We start from the raw sequence: 26,233 nt of genomic DNA, 5'->3' as shown, positions 1-26,233 counted from the left end.
ACGCAGCACATGCAGTCTGGCCTAGAACTTACTATGTAGCTAAGGACACCCTTGAACTTCCTGCCTCCACATCCCAGTGCAAGTACTGATGTTACAAGAGTGCTCCCCCCACCACACACCCAGTTTTGTGCAGAGACTCGGCCCCAGGATGCTAGGCAAGCACCCTACCAACCAAACCACATTCACAGCGCTGTGACTTCTATTCTTATCAGTGGGACAGGTGACATCTTATGCTTCAGTCGCAAATCCCCATGGCACCGAAGAGAACATTAATTAGATAGGCAGGAAAATAAGGGAAGAGAGATCACTTTTACTTTTTGTGGGTAAGTGGAAGCCCTGGGTCAGGGAAGAGCCATTAGCGACACTAAATGGAGCAGCATTATAGCATCTGTCCCCAGACATGAAACGAAGCCCTCACAGACCCCAGGCCAGGAAAGCAGGAGCTGGCTGCCTTCTCTGAGCACAGGGGCCGGTTCCTTAGTGCATTCATCCCCTTTGGCACTCCATCAGCAGCCGAGAGGAAAACCCTTGGTCTCCATGCATGGATAAAGCAGAGCTGTGCCATTAAGAAGAATCAACTGCCTGCTCCAGGCCAAAGCATGGAAGGTTCCAGGCAATGTGTGCAGCGACTCATAGCTCTTCTCCACAGGCTGCCTCGTCCTTGGCATCGCAAGGCATTGAGAGTGAAGCTAGAAACAATCCCAGGTCATTTCTGGTGGTAAGTGGTTTTTGTTTTCTTGCAGCTGAATAACTAAGCCACTATTTTATGGTGAAAGGGTCCCATGCATAACATTAAGAACACAACCCTCTCCTTCCCCTCTATAGCCAGTGTCAGTGGAAACACACACACACACACACACACACACACACACACTCACCAAATGAAAACCTACCTCCTTAGAGGTTTGTCATAAATTAAAAGGACCAACAAAAGGCCTCCTTTTTCAAACCCCTCATTAGTCGTATGGAGCCCCTTCTGAACTACATATATAATTTTCAGGACAGATAAGAACATGCCTGGTGGGGCTCAGTGGCCTTCCCTGGGAACACCCCTGGCAGGGCTAGAGACAAGGCACACTCTCAGCTGCCAGGAAAGTGGTCCCCAGCGTGGTCTGGCTTTGTGCTGAGGGGGGGCATGCTGATCAAACAATCTCCAGAAATGCTGAAGCTGCAGTTAGAGCTCTATCCATTTTTCATTTGCTTTTCAATGCAGTCAAATGGCAGGATTTGTCCAGGCTTGCTAATTGCAGCAAGGTCATTGTACAAAATTATAGAATTTTCAGGGCCATTTTCTTTGAAAAGGAGAATTAACATAAAAAAGGGGGATATTCCTGGATGGTGCCATTAAAACCATAGTCACGAAATTTGGGTCTCTGGTTCTCAGACAAAAATCAGTTAACACATGACAAGTGAGCCAGACAGGTTCCCAGACCAAGGCGCAGCTCTCCTGGGGGTTCAGGGACACAAGAGAGAAGAAATGCCTCCCCGATCAGCACAGCACCCTACCGAGGCATCCTTCACACAGGGTGGCAGGCAACTGAATCTGTGTTTCCAGAGAAGAAGCTTCTCCCCACTGGAGACGATGGTCATGTAAATGAAATACCTAGAGGAGACCATTTAGGCAAATCCAGCCTTTTCTAGGCTGGAAATTCCTTTCAAGGTTCTGTATTTTTTAACTTCTAAAAGCTGAAGAATTTTATTATTTACTTCCAGTGCCTGCGACAACTATTTGTGAAACAGTGGCTTCTGGGCTTTGTGCCTTCTCTCTTTGGAATTAAAAAAAAAAAAAAATCAAGAATCATAATGACAAGATGCTACTGCAGCATGCTAAATACCTACCATTCTGAAAACTCAGGAAACAAAATTTTTTTTTTCCTTCCTTGACAGGGTTTTACTGTGTTGCTCTGGCTGTCCTTGAACTCAGAGATCTACCTGCCTCTGCTTCCCAGTGCTGGGATTAAAGGTGTACGCCACCACCGCCGGCTAAAACTTAGAATAAACTGAGAAATCTTACGAGTGAGAAAACTCTTTGTTATTTCCTATGTTTTTTTCCATTATCTCGTTTTTTAGTGCAGTACAAACATGAACAGTTAATGCCCTATCGTGGTACTTGTAAGTCACTGACAACAGTTAAAAACCTATGTTGGGGGTGGAGGTACAGGAAATGTAGACTGACCTTTGAACTTCCTGATTTCCCGACAGCTCAAAGCAAAGAGCAAAACAGGATTCCTCAAACTGGCTACAGTTTCCTTCCATCACAGGCCACTCCGGCTTCCCACAGTAATCCTACCAGGAAGCTGGGTGACTGATTTCTCCCAGCCTCAGCTTTGAGACCCGATGAAGCACCCATTTCCTCCAGCAAGTGCCACACAAGAGCTCAGATGGCCTTTGTGAGGCTGAAGTGGGATGGTGAGGTGCTTCATTAAGAGCAAACTTTTAGAGTCAGATGCCCACTTGAATCCCTAAGTGCTAAGTGAGCTTAAGCAAGTTCCTGGGCCTCTTCCTTATGCACAGTGGTTAGTAACAGGAGACTCAGGAACAAGCAGGTACTGAGGCCAGGGCACTCACACAGCCGGTGCTGGGTCCCATGCATCCCTAATGCTGTTTCATGGATTTCCACCCAGTAAGTGGATGGAAAACCAAGCTTCTCTTTAAGTGAAGGTATCTGCAGACAGGAAAAGCCAAGTGTGATTCCTCCATTGGTGTCAATACAGTGACATTCAACTTTCTCTTTTGAAAGAAGCCAGCTTTATATATTTGCTAAAAATCAAGCTACAAGCCAATGGTGACTGATCATCTGGAATGGCAGGGTTACGCTAAACACTCAACGGATGAGAAAGGAGGGATAAAGGGTCCTCCCAGCTCAAGGACACCCATTGGGCAACAGCAACACTTCAGGTAAAGTTGAAATGACTGCCCCGTACATCTGAATTAGGTTCAGAGTACAGCACAGAGGGAGGAACAGGAGCTGCAGGACATTGAGAGCTTTCTAGAACAGGTGGTCCTGGACTGGGAACTTGAGGGGTGAGGGGGGGAAAGGTGTGTGCGTGTCTATGTTAGAAGGAACCAGAAAACTGGAGGGAGGAGGAAGTATCAGCAAATACAAAGGGCATAAAGCTGTATGAAGTGATAGAGTCAACGTTCCTTGGTTGTGAAACAGATTTCTATGAGTTTGAAGATGGTCTTGCTTATCACAGAAAGGACAGTCATCTTGCCTTGGGAAAGCAATTTCAGGAGCGGGAGACTGCAACAATTTCCTCATTCCCAAGCCCCTCACCCTGCCCCTACAAAGGGCCACAGCCAGCTTTTTATCCTGGCAGACCCCTCGGTTTCCGGGAGCCTCCTCACCTGCACCCCCCAACCCACATGTGCTAATAAGAAGCACAGTCTTGTCTGTTGAAGGTCCAACTCTAATCGATTTGTGCTTTCTTTGTATGCTGCTTCAGAATGTAACATGATGCATTTAGGGAGAACACGTATGTATGGGGGGGGGGGGGTTGGGGTGGAGTTAAGGGATACGACTACACTAGAATTTCAGAGAGCAAGAAGCCACACTACCATGTTTCTGCAGATGACAGAACACAATGATTTATTTATTTACTTACTTATTTATTTTAGTTTTCCAGACAGGGTTTCTGTATAGCCCTGGCTGTCCTTGAACTCAGAGATCAGCCTGCCTTTCCCCCTCCCAAGAGCTAGCATTAAAGGCATGTGCTACCACGCCCTGCACAGAATACAACCATTTTTGAAATAAGAAAATACTATGACAATATTTAACTAGATACTCTTAGGTGGCCTAGAAAACACTGGGGGTTGGAAGGAGGGGGGGGGCGGTCAGGAAGTTTTCCCAGAAGAAATACAGGTTAATTGTCCCTTATCTTAAGTGCTTGGGACTAAGTGTCTGATGGTGGGAAGGCTTTTGCATCCTGGTATTTGTATAGATTTTTATCAGCCTAGCATGCCTCATGTCAAACCTAGACCCTGAAGTGCTCTGAAATCCACAATGTTTTCCAATCTTTTATTCATTTATTTGTGCACACGTGCGCAAGTGCATGCGGGTGCCCAAGGCAGACGCTAAGAGTCTCCCCTGGCTGCTCTCCACCCTATCTGCTGAGTCAGTCTCTCACACATCTTACAGATGCAGCTGCTCTAGTTAGCCAATCTGCTCCTGGGGCTCCCTCAACCCTGCCTCCTGCATTCGGGGATTATGAATGGGCCGTCACACACTCACCTAGCCTTACATGGGTTCTGGGGAATCTGAACTCTGGTCCTCAGGCTCTGATGGCACACTGTTTACACCTGCTGAGCCATCTCCCCATCCCATCTTATCCCGTCCTTCTGTGTCCTGACAGAGAACAAGAAGTTCCCAAACTATACAATTTGTGATACGAATTTTAGATTGGGATGCTCACTCGACCTGTATGCTTCCATTTAAATGTATTCATCCCCCGAAATGAATAGAGTTTCTGCTATATTATAGACATAATAAATATCAGATGTTTTTCGTCAATGTCTCATTCTATACTGTTCTATTTGAATAACAACAAAATGGTTATTGGAAGAAATAGCCTAGAAACGGTACAGTTTTGAGGGACAAAAAACCCACTGGAGAAGACATTGAAAGGGGAGGCAAAGAAAGGTGATGCTGACATCGTACTTCACATTTTGAAAGCATATGCCACTCACAGATTCTGGTAATGAAAAGTTACAGTCTATCCATTCATATTGGTTTAGTTTCTAGTCACTTGCTTTCTGAGTTTTATAGTCCAGCCTGGCCTCACACTCCCTTTGCAGTTGAGGATGACCTCGAACTCTGATCTTTCTGCCTCCGCTTCCCAAGTACTAGGGTTAAGAGCATGTGTCACCATGCTGAGCTAAAGATTCCTTTCGGAAGTAGCACTATGCCTGGCGTGGTGGGTCTTGAATGTACTCAAAGCACTGGGGAGGCCGAGGGTGATGGGGTTGCTGTGAGTGAGTTCAAAACCAGCTTGGGCTACAGTTAAGTTCCGGTCTAGCTTGAGTTACAGTGAGACCCTGTCTCAGGACAGACAGACAGGGATGATCTTATGTGGGTTAAAAATGCAGCATCTGAATTTAATCACAAGGGACATCAAAGCAAGCTAAGCTGACAGACACTATACAAAATAACTGGGTAGCACACAAGACAAAGACAGGCTGAGGAACAATCCCTGATTACAGGAGACCCGGGAGCCACGGCAGCTAAACACTTTCTGATCCTGAACATCATCCAACATTCTTTCCTTCCTTCCTCTTCAGACAGGGTCTCTGGCTGGACTGGAACTAGTTATGAAGACCAGGTTGGCTTCTGACTCACAGGACTCTGCCCTGTCTCTGCCTCTGAGTGCTGGGATTAAACGTGCATGCCACCACGCCTGGCTTAATCAGCTGTTCCAATTTTTTTCACTACTTCAAAAGCCTTTAGCAGGGTCAGTTTCTTAACTCAGCCACACACAATGGTTGATGTGGAGGGGCCCAGCCCATGGTGAATGGCGCCACATTTGGGCAGGTGGTCCTGTTGTGTGTAAGAGCACAAGCTGAGCAAGCCATAGGGAGCAAGCCAGTTCCTGGCTTGAGTTCTTGCCCTGCCTTCCCTGAGTGATGGAGTGTGACCTGAGAGTTGTAATTTGAAATAAACCCTTTTTTTCATAAGTTGCTTCCGGCCATTTTTTTTTTTTTGTAATCACATCAATAGAAACTCTAAGACAGTAATTGATACAAGGTTCATGGGGGTATTGCTGTGACAGACCCAACCATGTTTTGGGGAAGACCATGGAAGAACTTCAGAACAGTGGGTTGGAAAAGCTGTTGAGTCTTCGTGGCTTAGGGGGTTCGGAAGACAAGAATATTGAGAGAAACTGAGACTGGCCTGTAGGGAAGTCTGGAGTTTTTCCGGATTAATGACTGATGTGAGAGGCCCCAGCCCAGTGTAGGTAGGTGGTGCCACACCTGGGCAGGTGGTCCTGGGCTGTAAAAAAGAGCAGGCTGAGCAAATCCTGGAGAGCAAGCATTCTCTCATGGCCTCTCTGCTTTAATTCCTGCCTTCAGGGAATGTGACCTGAGAGTTGTAAGCTGAAATAAAACTTTTCCTCCCCAAGTTGCTTTTGATCATAGTGTTTCATCACAGCAATAGAAACCCAAACTCAGACGGGTATCTTCTAACTGCACTGGAGGATCAGCTGTGTCCTAACACAGGGCAATCAATTCCCACTCCATCTTCCCTACAAAGGCTTTTGAATACCAACAATCTCCAGCGTGTATCTACCCAATTCCTATGAGATGGAGTGGTGCATTCCCACTTATTGACAGTTCATCTTGGTGCAAAGAACGTGTGTGTGTGTGTGTGTGTGTGTGTGTGTGTGTGTGTGTGTGTGTGTATGTGTGTGTGTGTGTGTGTTGCATTCCTGAGTGTGTGGGAGGTGGGGGTGTAGAAGCCAGAGGTTGATGCTAAGATGTCTTTCCTTGACGTTTCCACCTTCCACCTTTGAAACAGGGCCTTTTACTGAACCTGTTTGAGTTATACTGGGTGGCCATCAGGCTTCCCAGGACCTGCCTGCCTCCACCATGCTGGGGTTATAGGCACTTGCCTCCATGCCTGCCTTTTACATGAGTTCTGGGGTTCCAAACTTGGGCCTTCATGCTTGTGCAGCAATTAATTTACCCATGGAACCACCTCCTCAACCCCTCAAGAATGTTAAAAATGTATATGAACCAAGTATATGAACCATTAAAAGTTAACTGCCAGTAATAAAACCTGTACAATTTGGGCATATTCACAACAGCTAATGTGAGCACATTCAAAGAATGTAGACTCTTGGCATAGTTTGCCAACACTCATGCCAGAAAATGTTATTCTTTTTCAAAACATTAATCCTACACAACAAATTTAAGTCTTAATGTCCCTTACCAGTGGGTTTTAACAATTAGTTGGTCAATGAAAAGGACTGAACTGTTTGAACCAAAAGACCCAGCTATTTTAGCCACACATGAAACTGTTAGAACTGCAGGAGTCATTCCAGAACATGTGATCCCTCCCAGGTGCACTTCAGAGAGTATTCTCTAATACAGCTATGGGTCCTTGGGACCCTGTGGCCACAGCACTGCAGATGCCCTGCATCTTCCCAGGGGCGGGGCAACGGGACACAGAGCTGGCCCCTGCCTAAGCTCAGGTTCCAGGAGGACAGAGTGCTTCTGCCTGTCTTTCTGCATTCCTAGGGGAGGTTCAAACTGACCCAGGGTCTATTTTAACTCAGTTAAAGCATATGCTTGGCTAGTGGTTTTCATCAAAGGAAATCTTTAAAGCAGCCACAAAAGAAGAGCTCTGAACATCATTAAACATGTTATCTTAACATCACCAACTAAATTACTACTTTTCTGTGTGTTTTAGATAAAATTGCTGCATAGCATAATAATGGGCTGGTCTAGCCAAGAAGACAGGGTTCGTGCAGCACAAGGAAGCCCTGAACTGAGTATGTATCAGAGGATGACCATGAACTCCTGATCTTCCTGCCTCCACCTCCCACGTGCTGGGATTACAAACCTGGGCTGCCCTACCCCCCACTCCTCCTCCCCACTCACAGGCTTTGTTTACATCACCAGTTTCCAACCTGTGAGTCCCAACCCAAGGGGGTTGAATGACTGGTTCACAGGGGTCACCTAAGACAATCAGAAAACACAGATATTTACTTATTATTCGTAACAGTAGCAAAATTACAGTTATGAAGTAGCAACTAAATAATTTTATGGTTGGGGGGTCAGCACAACACGAACACGAGGAGCTGTGTTAAAGGGTCGAAGCGTTAGGAAGGTTGAGGACCAATGGATTAGATGATGGGAGGAAATGTGTGTCCTGGAGCCACAAAAAATGGAACCAGATTCTTCTCTCAGCCCTTAACGATCCAATTGTGTAGTCCTGATGTCGTTACCAAATCTCAGGGTGGCTCCCTAGATCTGTAGACTAAGGAATTAATAATTTACCCAAGAATGCATGTGGGCATTCTAGAAATTGTGTGTAATGGCTACTTGTGTCCAACATACACCAAACATGCTCATTTCTAAGAACATAAATCCTGTTCGTAAAAGATGAACACAACTTTATAAAGAAAAACTTTAAAGAGGAATAATTATCTTTTATCACTATAACAAATCACAATTCAGTACCCATTTCCTAGTAAAGAATCCACTTCTTAAAAAAACTAAAGAACCAAGGGCTGGAGATATAGCTCATTTGGTAGCATGCTTACCCAGCATGCATGAAGACCTGGGTTCGATCCCTAGCACCAGATAACCTGGGCGTGTCAGTTCATACCTATAATCCCAGTGCTCCATTGCTATAGAAATAGATGCATCACTCTTGGCTACAGTGAGTTCAAGACAAGCCTGGACTACATGAGACCCTGTCTCAAAAAAAGTCAAGAATCCAGCCGGGTGGTGGTGGCACACATGCCTTTAATCCTAGCACTCAGGAGGCAGAGGCAGGTGGATCTCTGTGAGTTCAAGGCCAGCCTGGTCTACAGAGTGAGTTCCAGGACAGCCAAGACTGTTGTGCAGAGAAACCTTGTTTCAAAAAAACTTAAGAATCTAAAGATGTAGATGACAGATTTGGTCAAGAGTTTGTTTTTAGTACTTAAAGGAGAAAGGGTTTCTTCTGGCCCACAGTTCAAGGGAAATCTGACCGCAGAAGTGGGAGGCAGCGGGTCACATGGCACCCACAGTCCAGAAGCAGACCGTACCAGATGCTCTTTTTTTTTTATTCAGTGTGTAGTTTGGGTGAGTCTTCCCACCTCAAGGAATTTTCATACTCAGAAAGTTGTCAGCAAGGTAAGATTCTACAGTCTGTCAAGTTGACCGTCGATATTAACCACCACGGACGATTATCTCGATTATCTCAGGCATAAACAGAGTACTCATAGCACAAGAAAGTGAATTTCAAAGGTCATTGGGAAAATTCCCTTAACACTGTTGTCCCTTCTGACTTCGTTCTTACCCGAGAGTCCCTTCCCTTAGTTCACCTGTCTCTGCTCCAGTGTGCCCATACGGGAAGGGCCTGCCTGACCACCCCACTGAAAGAAATGATCAGAAAACAGGCTCTCCCCCGCTGTAAGATTCTTCCTTTTTCTTACTCACCACCTGTCATGTTATAAACACAGTTGTCTTTTCTCCAGGGGTAATCTCCATGAGAGGAATTTTGTTTGTTCACTGACTATAACTCAGCTCTTCATAGAACATTTGAATCACAGTCACTACTCAGTAAGTAATGGACAAATAAATGAATGTACGTGTCGGCTGAATGCCACACTTCCGATTCGGTTTCCAGCAAGGCAGACATTCAAACCAATCTTCTGAGACACACGGGGCAGACATTTAATAATTCCCATACTGTTTCAGTTTATGAAGCAGGTGGATCTACGTTACCCTGCAGAGAGTTTACACACGGCAAGTTTTGCTTCCTCTCCTGCCGGGCTGTGCTACTAACCAACAGACCGCGAGCCTTTCTATCAGCTCCGTTCCTCCACACTCACGGAACCCCCACACCTCCTTCCTTAACCATACTGGTCTCTCAGCTCCATTCCTCCACACTCAGGGAACCCCGACACCTCCTTCCTTACCATACTGGTCTCTCAGCTCCATTCCTCCACACTCAGGGAACCCCGACACCTCCTTCCTTACCATACTGGTCTCTCAGCTCCATTCCTCCACACTCAGGGAACCCACACCTCCTTCCTTACCATACTGGTCTCTCAGCTCCATTCCTCCACACTCAGGGAACCCACACCTCCTTCCTTACCATACTGGTCTCTCAGCTCCGTTCTTCCATGCTCACGGAACCCCCACACCTCCTTCCTTACCATACTGGTCTCTCAGCTCCATTCCTCCACACTCAGGGAACCCACACCTCCTTCCTTACCATACTGGTCTCTCAGCTCCATTCCTCCACACTCAGGGAACCCACACCTCCTTCCTTACCATACTGGTCTCTCAGCTCCATTCCTCCACACTCAGGGAACCCACACCTCCTTCCTTACCATACTGGTCTCTCAGCTCCGTTCCTCCACACTCAGGGAACCCACACCTCCTTCCTTACCATACTGGTCTCTCAGCTCCATTCCTCCACACTCAGGGAACCCACACCTCCTTCCTTACCATACTGGTCTCTCAGCTCCATTCCTCCACACTCAGGGAACCCACACCTCCTTCCTTACCGTACTGGTCTCTCAGCTCCATTCCTCCACACTCAGGGAACCCACGCCTCCTTCCTTACCGTACTGGTCTGTTGGACTGGTGAAGAGAAGATAGTCGGAAGCGCAGGTCTTGGACTCAATGTTCAAATCTCCCAACCTCAGGATGAGCCTTTTCCCCTTCGGGACGCTGATGATCTTTTCACACACGGTGTGATTGGGATAAGTCCCTGGATAATTCTTAGATGTCATTGTGCCACTGTCCTGAGAGGTCACTATGTGCCCACAGCCATCACCTGGTAAAGAAGAAAGAATGGAAATATTAAGTGCAATCGATTCCTACCAAGATCAAGAGTCTTCTCCACAACACGTGAACTATGAACCAAAGGCTGAGGGACCCCCAGCTGGATCAGGCTCTCTGAATAAGTGAGACAGTCGATTGGCTTGATCTGTTTGGGAGGCATCCAGGCAGTGGTACCAAGTCCTGGGCTCGCTGCATGAGTTGGCTGTTTGAAACCTGGAGCTTATGCAGGGACACTTGGCTCAGTCTGGGAGGAAGGGACTGGACCTGCCTGGACTGAGTCTACCAGGTTGATCGCAGTCCTCGGGGGAGGACTTGTCCTGGAGGAGGTGGGAATGGGGGTAGGCTGGGGGGGTAAGGGGAGGTGGTGGGAGGAGGGAGAATAGGGGAACCCGTGGCTGATATGTAGAACTGAATGGTATTGTAAAATAAAATAAATAAAATGCTTCAATTAAAAAAAAAAAAAAAAAAAGAGTCTTCTCCACTCTCCAAGTCAAGTGTTTCTTTCTTTTTTTTTCCCCCCTGAGAGAAGGAAGGGCTAAGGAACGAAGAGTGAAAATGAATTATGCAGCTGCATCTCATTTCAAGTTGTTTCGTCTTTGGTTCCCAGGTTCACCTACTGAACGTGGTGGGTCAGGTGTTTCGTACTCTGAATTGGAATGCGCAGCCCTGAGGAAACACACCATTTGTTTTCCTTGTCATCCATCTACCTGCCCATCTAAACTCGCTCAAAAGGCCTTGGCCTCTTGTCACACATTTGTCAAGCCACCCTAAAGCCCATGAAGAATAATTTATAACTTACTTCAGAGTGGTCCCGCTGAGTGAAATAATGCATAAGAGACGCTCCCATTAGAACGTAGACTAATACAGACAGGATTCTGTTTAGGTACAAATCTCTTAGCTGAACAACCATTCCATATTTATGTCTTAATTACTGCGACAGTCACAGATCCTGAGATTTCTCATAGACTCAGGGTATCAGAAAACATCAAGGTTTTACTGTGTGGAGTACTCAGAATAAGCTAGACATGGTATTAACTACTGGGGAATCATACAAAACCAGCAAGGGCCACTTTACAGAACTTGGGTCTCTCATTAACAACTGTAATTCTAAATCAGTCATTCTCAATTTCCCTAGTGCTGTGACCCTTTAATACAGTTCCTCTTGTTGTGCTGGCCGCCAATCATTAAAGTATTTCCGTGGCTACTTCATAACTGTAATTTTGCTACTGTTATGAATCATAATCTAAACATCTGACATGCAGGATATCTGACATGGGACCCCCAAAAAGGTCATGACCGCAGGTTGAGAACCACTGTTCTAGGTGATATGTGCTGTATCAAGAAGCCTAAACACAATGCTTAAAAAAGGAACATGAAGAAGAAAGGAAAGAGAACGCATTTTCACGAATTTTATGAGTAACTTGCTAAAACAAGAAGTTACTTTAGATTATTTTGAATAGTGAAGTCCACCAATTAAACAACAGATTGGGCCAGCTGATGAGTAACCAAATGAATGACAGGACACATGTAACTAATGGCACGTGAACCAAGCCAGCTGCAAGGCGAATGAATGACACTGCATTTGGGCCACACATCAGCTGAGGTTGGTGCGGGAGAGCATCACCAACCAGAGCTCGGTGGGTAGAGCTTGCCTAACATACATGAAACGGATTCACTCTCCAACACCAAATTAAACAAAACAAAGACCCAAACAAATGAAGAAAGGAAGAATCTCTGGCAGCTGGAAGGAAGAAATCTTTAAGGAATCTGTAGGAATTCTCTGAGGCGGTAAAACCAGAGTTTCCATGCCATGGCTCTCTGCCGGGGAGAAAGCTCCACTGGAATCTGGATAGCTCTTCATTCCCAGGCCTTTCCCCATCGAGCAGGGTTCACCCAAATTCTTCCTTTACTCTAGATCTTTCCTGCCTACTCTGCAGTTTCTACCCCAAATGATTAACAGAGGAAAGACACTTTAAAAGTGCTGCATAACTCCAGAACCCATGCCATATCAGCAGCCAATGCTGAGGGCCAGGAGGAGAACTTGACAGGAAGAAGGGCTTGACCGGAAGGAGGGCTTGACCGGAAGCAGGTCGGTCTTGGTGGAACAACAGGTGAGGCAGTGCCACAGGAAAACGTCAGACTGTGATGATTAAAAAAACACCATTGAAACCTAGAGATTTAGGCAGAGTACAGAACTTCCTGAGTATGGAGTTAATGAAAGAATATGAGAAACAATGTGTGGTAAAGCGCACCTTAAATTCTAGCACTCAGGATGCTGAGGCCAGAGGACCAGGAACTCAAGGCCAACCTGAGCTACACAGTGAGTTCAAAGATAGCGTGGGCTATGCATTATGACCCTGCCTCAAAACACAGAAACAAACAAACAAAACAGTTATCAAGAAGATTAGCCTAGCTGGATCCTGCTCTAAGACGGAGGGAGGGAAGAAGCCGACAGAGGACGGCTGAGAGCGGGAAGCAAGAAGGGGCTTACACAGCTACCTAGGAAAGCCACGGGGAGACAAAGTACTGGATGTTTTGAGTCCAAGTGACCGGAAGGCTAAGGCTGATGCAGACAGGGAGGTGAACACAAGGCATCACTTTGGTTGTCAACTCTGGGGTGATAGCTGAATTCCCTGGGCTCTTGAGCAGTTACAAGTATAAAATTAAAAGTTATACTTGGGAGAGGCGTATTATTCAATGGCATATAGTAAATAGGGCTTTGAATTATTTGTCCGCTTTCAAAGGTTTTAACAGAAAACTAAATGTATGATTTCTCCAGAAAACTAGAAGTCATGTCAATCACATGAGCAGATACTCTCATGGGTCTAGAGAAATGATTCCTGTCCTTTTAAAGGAGGTAAGCACCTTGGATCTCTGTTATTCATTTTTATTCCTTGTCCTACCATTGTGGGTTGATTTTGAACATCCAGAAAAAAAACAACCCGGGGTTAACAAGTGTGAAAACAAACAACCACACATAACAACCCACTCCACAGTCAACTAAACCTCACAGCCACCAAGAAGCTGTGTTGCTGCTGGCCATTTGAATGTGTTCTTTTTCAGTCTGCACAATTCTTCTCTAACAAGAGGATGTAAAAATGTTTCAAGATAACACAGGGCTGCTAAGAAGGCTTTGTGTAAAGGGCCAAGCAAGCTGGAGGACCTGAGCTTACCCTCAGATGCCATGGTGGAAGAAGAGAATTGATTCTTCAAAGTTGTCACACATACACACACACACACATACACACACACACACACACACACACACACACACACACGTGCACAAAAAGGAGGTACTTTATTCACACATAACAGCAAGTTTTTAAGAAAAAAGAATTTAGGAACATAGAACTGGAGGGCATGGTGGTGCATGCAGCTTGGCATCCTGGAAGCTAAGGCAGAAGACCAGGAGTTCAAAGCCAGCCTGAGCTATGCAGTAATACCCCACCGCAAACAAAACAAAACACACTAATATAAAATGAGGAACAAGCTGGGTATGGCTCATACCTATCACCTCCACACTACAGAGGCAGAGGCAGGAAGATGGATGCAAATTCAAGATCAACCTTGTCTACACAATTAACTCTAGGCCTACCAGGGCTATATCATCAGACCCTATTTAAAGTTACTTAAAAATAAAACAAGGAGCAATTGTATAAATCAACCTCAACATGATTATTATGTTAAAAATTTTCATCTTTTAGAGAGTAGTGACGACAACCTAAGACAGAGCGCCTGTGTGGCCTGGGAAGGCCTCTCCATGACGGGTAAGGTGACCTGCTGACGTCTCACACAACCTAAGTCAGAAGCTCATAAAAGAGGGACGTATAGGGCCCTGGCCCCCGTTTTGGGTAACTGTTGCCTTGCTTGCTGCCCTTGACCTTGATATCCTCCCTATGCTAATCCTCTGCCGGGTTCCACCCTCCTGAATGCTTAAGGGAAGTTCTTTGTCTGTGTATCATGCATATTAGGCATTAACACCTTAGATGCAAGATTGTAAAACATCTGCCCTCCGGGGTTCTCCCATTGTGCTGTAAGCCTGTATTTAAGACCTCCTCCCTCCTTCAATAAAGGGCATTCGGCATTAAAATAAAAAAGAGTGGTGATGATTTGACAATGAGAAACCCCAGGGCATCATTTTCATTCAAAGCCCCCATTTTATTCCTTTCCAGTCTTTAATGCTCTTAAGCCCAGGGGAACTTTGTCACCCAGTGGTGCTGCAAATGGGCATATTTGCCCCAGACATTCCCATCGTTGCTATGTAGAGGGACCTGAACCTCCTTGGGAAGATTTCTCTTCCCATTCTCAGGATGAAAATCTGCACTGCACAAGCAGCGTGGATTCACTAAAATGCCAGTAAAGCTCGGGGGAGGCTGCACTCTTTCTCCCGCTTCTGAAAGTGGGCTGTAGGATTTTCGGCGGCAAATGCTGCTATCAGCTTATCTGTATTGAGTCAACAAATTCATCCACTGTCTTTCTACAGTTTTGCTGACTTCAAATGACTGAGCCTCAAAACGGAAAACTATGAGACAAAAATGGCGACAGACAGCATCATGTGCCAAACGAGACACTACTGCCTGCAAACATACAGGAAAAAAGTCAGGCGTCCCACAGCTTCATCCTGACCCTCACTGCCAGAACCTCTTCCTGAGTCACAGACAAGAAGGCAGAGCTGCTTACAAATCTATCAATTTTCCAGGCAGTGATGGTGCACGCCTTTAATCCCAGCACTCAGGAGGCAGAGGCAGGCGGAACTCTGTGAGTTCAAGGCCAGCCTGGTCAACCAGAGCTCTTACACAGAGAAACCCTATCTTCAAACAAACAAACAAAAATCTATCAGTTTAGCCAGGCACGGGTAAGTAACCTAGTTGGCTGTGGGATTGGAGGAGGACCAGGAAGCCGGCTTGAGTTAGTCTCAGAGAAAAAAAAAAAGAAAAGAAAAGAAAAGAAAATGAAAGAAAAGAAGGCAGGTTAAAAAGTCTGTGGCTCCCACTTGAAACATTAACCTTATAAAACCCTTTAAAAAGATCACTGTTGGGGCTGCAGAGGAAGTTCAGTGATTAAAATGGCTTTATGTCCTTTCAGAGGACCTGAGTTCAGTTCCCAACACCCACGTCAGTTTGCAATCACTTGTAATTCCAGCTCCAGGGGATCAGACTCCCTCTTCTGAGTCTGGAGGCACCTGCATCCAATGCATATACTTACAGACACACACACACACACACACACACACACACACACACACACACACACACACAAATGAAATAAGTCTTGGAAAAACACTCTTGTTAGAGTAATATCAAGAAATCGCTAACTAATTTTATGAGCTGTGATGTGGTAATGAAGTTACATAAGGGCCTATGGATTGCAGCACAGTTGATAGCTTCCAGAGCACGACAGAAGCCCTGAATCCCACCTTCAGCACCCTAAAATCAGGGATGGGGGCACACATCTGTCTTCCAACACTTGGGAGGTAGAGGCAAGAGGATCAGAAACTCAAATCATTCTCAGCTACAAAGTAAATCCAAGGTCATCATGGGCTACATGAAACCCTGTCCAAGAAAGGAAAGAGTCAATAAAAGGAAGAAAAAGTAGCATTTCTACAGGCACCCACCGACTTAGGCAGGGCTGAAGTGGCAAGCGGTTTAAGATTTGTCTTAAAACATTTAACACAAACGGGGAGAGGCAAGGTGAAGGGAGAGGGCTGTCCCGACTCGCTGGGAAGCGTGCACAGCGGAAACTGATAAAAATGGGAAGGGATGTAGCTCAGTGGTAACGTGCTTGTCTCAAGGCTCTGAGCTCAGTCTCCAGCCCATGCTTGTCTCAAGGCTCTGAGCTCAGTCGCCAGCCCGGTGAAACAGAAATGTAATCAAGCCCATGTGTAAGGAAACCAATAAAATCAAAACTTTATGATTAAATTCCACAGAAGTGTTGGGGTCGATCTCCCAGGCAGAGAGAGCTGGAGCCACCTGCCTGACTTCAAAGGAGAGAGGAGAAAGGGAAGGAGGAAGCCTCGCGGCGGCAGGGGATCTGTCCGCTCTTCAAAAGCATCTGCAACAAAATATTTATCTTTTCCTTCCTTTGAACTGGAATTCAATTGCCAAACCCAGGATGACTAAACTAGAATCTTTCCTTCCCGTCCCCGGCCCGGAAACTGCCAATCCACCACAGAGTATCTATCTCTCGGTGGTCCCTTCACCAGAGAGCTAAGTTCTGCCAACTGCCCAGGGCAGCAGCTGCATTTCGAAAAGGACCAATCATTCTCTTTAAACAATTTACAAGAAAATGGGACTGGGAGTTCAAGGCTAGCCACAGATACACAAGCCTGAGTCAGCCTGGGCTACATGAGACCCAATGAGGGCCGTGCCATTCACCGCAAGGTTGTTCACAAGGACCACACACCCCTTAAGACTTAGAACTGCCGGTGCTAGCCCGCCAGTGCCTTTTACAAAAGCCTATGTACAGAGCTGGTATCATGTGGATAGAAGAATCATATTCTGGGAAAAGTAAAATGGACATTATATTTTATGGAAAATACCATGGCTGGGTGTAGGTGGCATATACCTTTAATCCCAGCACTAGTTGGCAGAGGCAGCTGGAGCTCTGTGTGAGTTTGGGGCCAGCCTGGTCTACAAAGAGAGTTCTGGCCAGCCAGGGTTATATACAGTGAGAAGTAAAATCATATTACATTTATTTATTTACTTGTGGAAATGTGTGTGGGTAGTCATGTGCCGAGGCACACGTGTGGTGATCAGGGAACAATTTTTAGGAGTCCGTTCTCTCCCTCCCCCATGTGGGTCTCAGGAATTAAAATTCAGGTTGTAAAGCTATTCCGTCAGAACTCTCAAAGTGATCTGTGCACAGAAGTGCTTTCCCTCTGAACATTTGGGAGGCGGAGGCAGGAGGATCTCTGTGAGTTCAAGGTCAGCCTGGTCTACAGAGTGAGTTCCAGGACAGCCAGGTTGTTCCAGACAGCTGTTACACAGAGAATTCCTGTCTGCTGCTAAAACTGAGGACCTGGGTTCCATGTTGGGAGAACCAATTCCCCCAAGTTATCCTCTGACCTCCTCACAAGAACCGTGGTGTGTATGCCCACACATATATAAAATAAATAAGCATTAAAAAAATGTTAAGGTTAAGCTGAGCATGGTATAGCGCATGCTTGCAATCCCAGTACTCGGGAAGTAGAAGCAGAAGGATTAGGAATTCTAAGCCATCCTTGGCAACATAGTAAGTTTGAGGGAGACCTTGTTTTAAAAGTGTATGTGTGTGTGTGTGTATCTGTGTGTATCTGTGTGTGTGTGTACACAATACATAATATGGATGTGTGGTATAAGTTTCCAAGTGATTTTCATCTTGTTTATTATGCATTTATCTTCTTAAATTTTTACAAGTTATTTTATATTGATTGACTGATTGATTGATGCCATGGTTGCTGTGGTACTGAAGTCAGAGGACACCTTTTGGAGTTCTCTCCTTCCATCATGTGGGATCCAAGGCTCAAACTCACATCATCAAGCTCAGCAACCTCTACCTGCTGAGCCCCCTCACCAGACCCTTCTCTTCTCAATGCAACCGCATCAGAAGAGTAACAGAGAAAGACCAAATTCACCTAACAGTCTTTGTAACAATTAAGTCTACTTTTAGCGCCAACCATATAGATAGCAAAACCTCTCTGTAAACCCATAAGCTCAAATGTCATTAAAAAAAAAAAAAAGTCATGCAGCAGCAAGGAACCATGCAGCTCTTGCTCTTGCTTTAAGGAGTTCACAGTCATGAGGGGATGAGATATTAACAAGTCATTTTTTTGAGAGTCTCACATATCTTAGACTAACCTTAAACTCTATATAGCTGAGGATGCTCTTACATTCATCCCCCTGCTTCTACCTCTCAGTGCTGGGATTATAGGTGTGCATCCCTCTGCCTGGTTTGTGCTAGCACTTGGATGGACCCAGGGCTTTGTGCACCCTAGGCAAGCACGCTGCCAACTGAGCTGCATCCCAGCCTTGAGTAATTCTTGGGAGTAAAGTTGTGAGTCCAAAGCCCCAAATGTGGACTTACTATCTACCCTATCTACGACTAAGAATGGTGGCTATGCCTTGTCGCCTCTAACGCTGGCTATTCAGGAAGATGGATACGAGTTATTTTCTAAATAAGCTGAATCCTAAATCCTTGTCTACAGGAGCAAACTTTCTATTTAGTCTATTCTAGTTCCTCCCGCTAGGAAAGGAAAACAGTAACTTCCTTAAACAGCTCTCTCCCTTTGATGAGATACATGCTTCACGAACAGGGAAAAAAGAATGAAGAGATACTAGTATGGACTCAGACCTACAACACTGAAAGGCTTATGACGAAAACTTGGTGGCTGGGGAGATAACTCAGTCGATAAAGAGCTTGTTGTGCGATCACAAGGACCTGAGTTCAGATCCCTGGCAGCTGACTAAAAGCTGGGTATGGTGGCTCTTATCTGCAATCCCAGTGTTGGGTGGATGGATCCCTGCAGCTCAATTGGCGCCTAGCTGGATGGATGAACTCCAAGTTCAGTGAGAGTCTCAAACAGTGAGGGGGCTGGTACTGTAAACCTGGTCAAAAGCCCATGAACGAGGAGGTCATAGTCCAAGCCATGGGACAATGGTAGGAGGGTGTGGGAATACTATTGCTGTTCCGCTCAACTGACAGCTGGTCAAACCTCTTTCTAAATATTCTACCTATAGATTAGTGCTGCCCCAATCAGAAACTGTGTCAACACCCCCACCAAGGCTTGGGAAGCATAGTGGAGTGGGGCGCGGGGGTAGGGGGGTGGGGGGGTGGAATGGAAGAGCTGGAGGATGGAGAGAATTCTGCAAGAGGCTGTTTTCTGGACAGGACATGGTGGTTGTGTTGTCATCGTGAACTCACAACAGCTGTGGTGACCTACACAAGATCTGCCCAAGATGGCGTCCATCAACATTCCAGTATGAACAGCGGAGGGATTTGTGAAGCCCCACTCTTGGGTAAGGAGCTACCGGCAAGTGATGGCTGCTAGGGGACGGGGAACCATTTCTCTTCAGTGGTATAGCCACCGGTTAAAAAAAAACCTACGGGACAGTAAACAACCCCCACACCCACGCTCATGCAAGCTAACCCAGTTAAACTTAGTGGGACACACACGCACCCACGCACACGCACACACACACACACACAGAGACACACACAGACACACACACACACACACACACACACACACACGGACGGACGGACGGACGCACACGCGGTGGGGTGAATAAACAAAGTAAATGTACAAAATTGTTAAGAATTAAGTAAATGAACTACTTATCTTTGCAAAAGGTGGACAATGAGGAAGACATGACGCAGGTATGTCTTCTATATGGACATGCACATGCATTCCTATGCACAAACCCACATAAACATACACTACAAACATAAACCTACAAAGCTTTTCATGGGTTTATACTGGTAGGAGAATTATTTGGGTGATGCGCAGTGACTATTTGCACACACACTTCCAGGCTGATTATGTACTACTCCCTAGAGTAAAAACAGAAGTCTATTTGATTATGACCCATATGGATTTACCACAGCCCAGGTCAGAAAGTATGCACCTGGGTATAAACCACCCAAAAACTTTATCGATCGATTCTTCCATTAGATGTAACCCACTGCCATGCTCCTCATTTGATTCTATCGATGGGCAGCTCACGGACAGCATACTGGTTTTGCCCCCTGAACCTCCATTACCAATGAGCTCCAACCAGTAATTTGGGAAAGAGGGCTCTGAAACTCTGGGAGAGTGAAACCACTTCTAGAAACACGAGTTCATTATGTTCGAATATTCAAGTTACGACAGGTCTCCACGCACACAATCACCAAGTGTGGGCGTGAGAAAACTGCTTCCCATGTCTAAGATCAAGTGAGCTCTTGATGACTGCAGTCTTTTCAACCACAAAGGCAAGCTCGCAGTCATCACCACGCTCTTTGTCTGGTGGTGAGGCGGCCAGATTCCCAAGGCATCACTAATTCTACGGCGGGCCTGAGAGCCATACTCTCATACACACTGCTGTCGGTCGTCCAGCATCAACTAGGCTTCGTGTGCAGCCAGGAGAAGCAAGGCTGACAGGAGGATGGTTTAGCGCAGCGGTTCTCAACATGTGGGTCGAGACCCCTTGAGAGTGAATGGCCCTTTCACAGGGGTCGCCTAAGACCACACATAGGAAAGCAAAGTTGTTTACATTACAATTCATAACAAGAGCAAAATTATGGTTATGAAGTAGCAATAAAATAATTTTGTTTGAGGGGGTGGGGGGAGGGGGGTCACCACAGCATGGGAAACTGTACTGAAGAGTCACAGAATTAAGAAGGCTGAGAACCACTGGCTTAGTAGGTACAGGAGCTTGAGACAAAAGTCTGATGAGCTGAGGTCAATCCCCAGAACTCACGTAAACATGGAAGAACAGGACTCCAAAGTTGTCCTCTGATATCTACAGGTATGCCAGGACACGCCCCTACTCACCCCTCTCTGGCAATAACAATAAACGTATAATTTTTTTTTTTAAAAAATGAGCTGAATGGTGGTGGCGCACGCCTTTAATCCCAGCACTCAGGAGGCAGAGGCAGACGGATCTCTGTGAGTTCGAGGCCAGCTTGGTCTACAGATCTAGTTCTAGGACACCAGCGCTACACAGAGAAACTCTATCTTTAAAAAAAAAAAAAAAAAAAAAAAAAAGTGGAAAAAAAAAAAGGCAGAAGGGCTTAAGTGGCCATGTGAGAATTAGAAAAGCAAATCTGAAGTTGTGACCATCAAACAGAACAGTTAATCAGTCTTCAGTGTTTCTGAGCAGAAATGGGTACTATTATCACTGTACTGGAAGACGTCACAACTATCAGCTAGAAAACATGTGACCAAGTTCTTCAAAACTGTTTAATGGTCCCTTCCGATCCTATTTTTACCACGTATAAAAACCAATGCTAGTGATCTGATGCGGCCATAATTTTGTTTCAGCTTAAAAGCATGTGAAGTAAAAAAATAAAAAAGGCTTGGCCAAGGTCCCGTCTGTCACTGCTGCCCTCCATCAGTCCTTAGTTCTCAGCCCTTTGGCAGTGCCTCCACTGACTGATAACATCCTCGGTCTTGTCAAGGTCTTACCCTCCTTTCCAGGGTGAACTCAAATGCAGTGAGTTCTCAACGCAGGGGTGGAAAACCTGACCCCCCAGCTCCCAGCTGGGGACAATTCCATATGGCTATCCCAGCCGCAAAGGTCCCCTGGGGTCAGTCACAGCATGGCCCAACTTCTTCCCATTCTTTACCAACAGTTGTCAAAGCCCAAATCATGGCCTCACAGATTCCCTCTGCTAATCCTACAGTCCGCTCCTCGGGTGCTATGGTATGGTTGTGCAGGTCTCTCTCATGTTAGAATCCTAGTGCGCCGCTGAGAGGCGAGACTGTAAGAAGTGAGAATGAATGAATGACTTAGGGCCATGAGCCTAAGAGTGGGTCCCTAGGGCTGGGTGATGGTGGTGGTACACGCCTTTAATCCAAGGCAGAGAGAGGTGGATCTCTGTGAGTTCGAGACCAACCTGGGCTATTCTAGAACAGAGTGTATTCCAGAACAGCCAGGGCTGTTTCACAGAGAAACCTTGTCTCCAAAAACAACAACAACAAAAGAATGGGGTACTAATGAATGTCCTTACACAGGATGAGTTAGATCTACATCCTTCTCTCTAGGGAGCACATTTTCTGACTCCCTGACCTTCTGCCACAGGTCCAGTCTTGGACTTTGCATCCTACAGAACTGAGAGGCAAAGCAATTTATTTTCTTGATGCATTAAAAAGATGGGAGTTGGGGAAAGGCCAAGCAAGGAGGCTGGGAACAGAACACAGCAGGCAGAGGATTGGCCTAATAGGCATGAAACTCTAGGTTCTCTCCCCAGGACCACATAAAACGAACAACAAAACCCAGTAGCTTTGACATATGCCTGTAGTCCCAGCACACTAGGCACCTTAGGTTACACAGAGAGCTTGAGTCCATCTGCGCTTCACCAGACTGTCCCGAAATGAAAAAAGAAAAACAATCAAAAGTATCCCCCATAGAAATGATCAAAACCAAGTTGTACCAAACAGAAAGTCTCACTGGAAGTGCACCATCTAAAAAACAAGCAAGGCATTTCCACGACCACCAACGACTTCCGACGGCCATGTTGTCTCCATATCTGATATTTAAAGAGCTTCGAGTTGTATATCATACCCAAAGGAAGGGACCCTTAAAACCAAACTCTCTATTATTCTTTAATGTGCCACAAATAAAACCAGTGGCAACTCTAGCTCTCGGTCACTCTCCGGTCTCCAGAGGCCACCGAGTGCTGTGGGGGTGGGTGGTCTTCGCCGCTCCTATTCGGCTCCCTTCCGAATACGAGAAGTTTGTCTAAACGGAAAAAAAAAATACCATATCCACAGCTTACTCCTAACAATAGTTCTTTTAAAATAATTTAAAACTATTATTACTGTGTGTTAACGTGTGCATGTGTGAATGTTTGGAGGGGGGGGGGCAACAGAACATGCCATGGTGTGTGTGTAGAGGTCGGAGGACAAACTTCGGAGTTGGTCCTCTCTATCCATCATTATATGGGTCCCGGGGATCAGCTCAGGGTGCCAGGGTTGGCAGCAAACACCATTTGCCCACTCAGTCATCTCCCAGGCCCTACTATTGCTTTCCTTTTTGTTTTGTTTTGTTTTTAATTTCTCTTATTTTTTGAGATTATAATATAATTACACCATTTCCCTTTTCTCCTTCCAAACCCTTCCATATATCTCTCCTTGCTCTTTCAAATCCACAAACTCTTCTTTTTCGTTTATTGTTGTTATACACATAGATAGATACATTCCTAAATACATAAGCACAACGCGTTTAGTATGTACAATGTTCTTTGTTCGTGTGTTTTCCAGGCTCAACACTGGGTCTTGGATAACCGAGTGGTCTGCTCTTCCTTGGGGAAGAGTATTTCTCCAGCTCTCGGGATTCCTTAGCTGCCTGCGGTTCTTTGTGTGGGGTTGAGGCCTCTTCAGTTTCCCATCCACATTAGCATGTTTACTGTTGTCCTTGTTCCGCTCACGTACAGGCAGTCATGATGGAGAGACTTTATGGATGGCCTATAATTATTTTTTTAAAGCGATGTTTGTCTTTGTTTATAAAGGTGATAATAATCTAACACCCCGGATATCTTACAGTTTCACAGGCAAGCAAATGTGTATCTCGAATCTCATTTTAGGTCATTTAACTTAATGCACGGGCAATTATTTACATTAAAATGTGCCATTAGTAAGTAAAAAGAAAATCACATTTGCAAGAAAAAAAATTACAAAGTATCTCTATACAGCACGTCCAAGAAGCTTATCAATGTCATTAAGTCCATAGCATCTATTAATGAGAGCCAGGCAGTGAGAGCGCCTTTACCAGGGGAGATGCCGAGGGAAGACACCGAATTACTTTGCACAGTTGCACTGACCAACACCAGAATGCTGAGAGGTGCAGCTACCATTTCCATTTATTTATTTTTAACTGAAATTGCATGCCAGGCGTAGTGGTGCATGCCAGCACTAGGGAGGCAGAGGCAGGAGGATTTCTGTGAGTTTGAGGCCAGCCTAGTCTACATACAGAATTAGTTCCAGGACAGCCAGAGCTACACAGAGAGACCCTGTCTAGAAAAACAAAACCAAGACCCAGCCATACCACTCTTGGGCATATACCCAAGGAATGCTCAACCATACCACAAAGATACATGCTCAACTATGTTCACAGCAGTAATAGTAAGAACCTGGAAACAACCTAGATGTCCGCCAACTGAAGAATGGATTAAGAAAATGTGGTACATATACGCAATGGAGTACTACTCAGCAGAGAAAAACAATGACAGCATGAAATTTGCAGGCAAATGGATGGAACTAGAAAATATCCTCCTGAGTGAGGTAACCCAAACCCAGAAGGACAAACATGGTATGTACTCACTCATAAGTGGATACTAGATATAAAGCAAAGAACAATCAGACTGCAACCCACAGAACCAGGGAGGCTACATAGCAGGGGGGACCCTAGGATGACTGTGGTTTATAATAAGTTTTGGTTTTACTCAATCACTGGGCAAGCTTCAGAGAAACATTTCACTATTAGGGTAAGAATTTGTACTGTATCAATCTGATAATAGAAAAAAGAAAAGAAAAGAAAAAGAAAAAAAGAAAGTATATATTCAGATCTTCTGATCAGGGTTTCCTCTCCCTCGTCTTCCCAGTACAACTATCATTTTCTAACTTCTTTAATTACTTCCACATCCTTGAAAGGAGACAGAGCTCAATGATTACAACCCTGAGTCTGCCACAAGCCTGCCTGACACTGACTATGGGGCCTTAAGTGATTGCCTACACCTACCTTAGTGTCCTTGTCCTCAGGCACAGTATAGAGATAAGGATGGTACCCATGTCATAGGATTATCATGAGTATTAAAACAGGCACAGGACTGGCAGTGATGGTACGACCTGAAACCCCAGCACTCGGGAGGCAGAGCCAGTGGGATCTGGAATTCAAGGCCAGTCTCTTCATAAAGAAGGTCCTGTCTTTAACCAACTAACCACACAAGCACACAGGCAATAAAACGTTAAGGATTTAAAGTGGGCACGGGCTGGAGGGGTTAGTTCAGCAGCTAGAGCACTCGCTGCTCTTCTGAAGGACCTGAGTTTGGTCCCGCACCCACATCAGATGTCTCACAAGCACCTTTAACTCCAGTTCCAGAGGCTCTGCCACCTCCTCCTGCCTCCACAGGTACCCCCTCCACTGACATATAAAAAAAAAAAAAAAAAAAAAAACACCTAAAGTATTAAAAATAAATCTTTAAATAAAAAAAAAAAAACAAATCGAGCATTCATGGTGGCACATGCCAGTAATTCCAGCACTTAGAAGACTAAGGTAGGAGAATCATTGTGGAGTTCAAGGCCAGACTAGACTCAGTCTCAAACAAAAACACTACTAACAACAAAAAAAATTAACATTCCACTTACCCCTCTGCTTGTGAACACATGTGTGGAAGTCAGAGGACAGCCTGTGGGAACTGACCTTCCACCACGTGGATTCCAGGGGTTTAATTCGGGTTGTCTGGCTTGCTGGCAAGTGCCTTTACCCACTGGGCCACTGTCACTGGCCCGAGAATTAAATATACTTTCAGCTGCCATTAAAACAAATTATAGATATTGAATTAGGTGACTTTACTCCAAATTCATTACTCACTGGCTATATGATCTCAGTTGAGAAGCCACTTATCTTCTGGGTATCAATTTCCCTCATCTTTAAATTACCAACCATAACAGGGTGTGGTAGAGATAAATGAGGCTATGTATGCATAAGGCTTTAAACTGCTGAGAAAGTCAAATTAGAGTACACTCCCCAGTAGGTATCCAATGCCTACTTAATGCCAGGTCAGCATATCCCTAAGCACTACTGTCTCCGGTTCTAGTATTTGGGACATTTACATGGAGGTCATACCATCACCTCCAAAGAGTTCAAAGTCAGATTGGGCTACACAGCACCAGACCCCATCTCAAAACAAACAAAAATAGCCATAGCAACAGTCATACATGAAGAATTCAAGCTGGGCACACATGGTAGCACATACATGTGATCCCAGCACTGAGGCGGCAAAGGAGCTTGCAGAATCCTACCTCCTGCTTTACCACACCCATGTCAATGTCCTA

At 45.4% G+C, this 26,233-nt stretch overlaps 1 protein-coding gene across 3 annotated transcripts in view; it reads right to left on the bottom strand.

Moving 5' to 3' along the window:
- Window positions 1-26,233, bottom strand: part of Dcbld1 (discoidin, CUB and LCCL domain containing 1) — an 81,004-nt gene that overhangs the window by 42,394 nt on the left and 12,377 nt on the right. For all 3 annotated transcript variants that reach the window (XM_076552469.1, XM_006995334.4, XM_076552470.1), the window contains exon 2: window positions 10,280-10,492. In XM_076552469.1, coding sequence (XP_076408584.1) covers window positions 10,280-10,448 — 169 coding nt within the window. In that variant the 5' untranslated portion in view covers window positions 10,449-10,492. The remainder of the gene's footprint in view (window positions 1-10,279; window positions 10,493-26,233) is intronic.

Source organism: Peromyscus maniculatus, chromosome 16 (genome assembly GCF_049852395.1).
Source record: "Peromyscus maniculatus bairdii isolate BWxNUB_F1_BW_parent chromosome 16, HU_Pman_BW_mat_3.1, whole genome shotgun sequence".
NCBI lineage: Eukaryota > Metazoa > Chordata > Mammalia > Rodentia > Cricetidae > Peromyscus > Peromyscus maniculatus.
The sequence above is the reverse complement of the archived record's forward strand: the minus strand, read 5'-3'. Positions and strand labels throughout refer to the sequence as shown.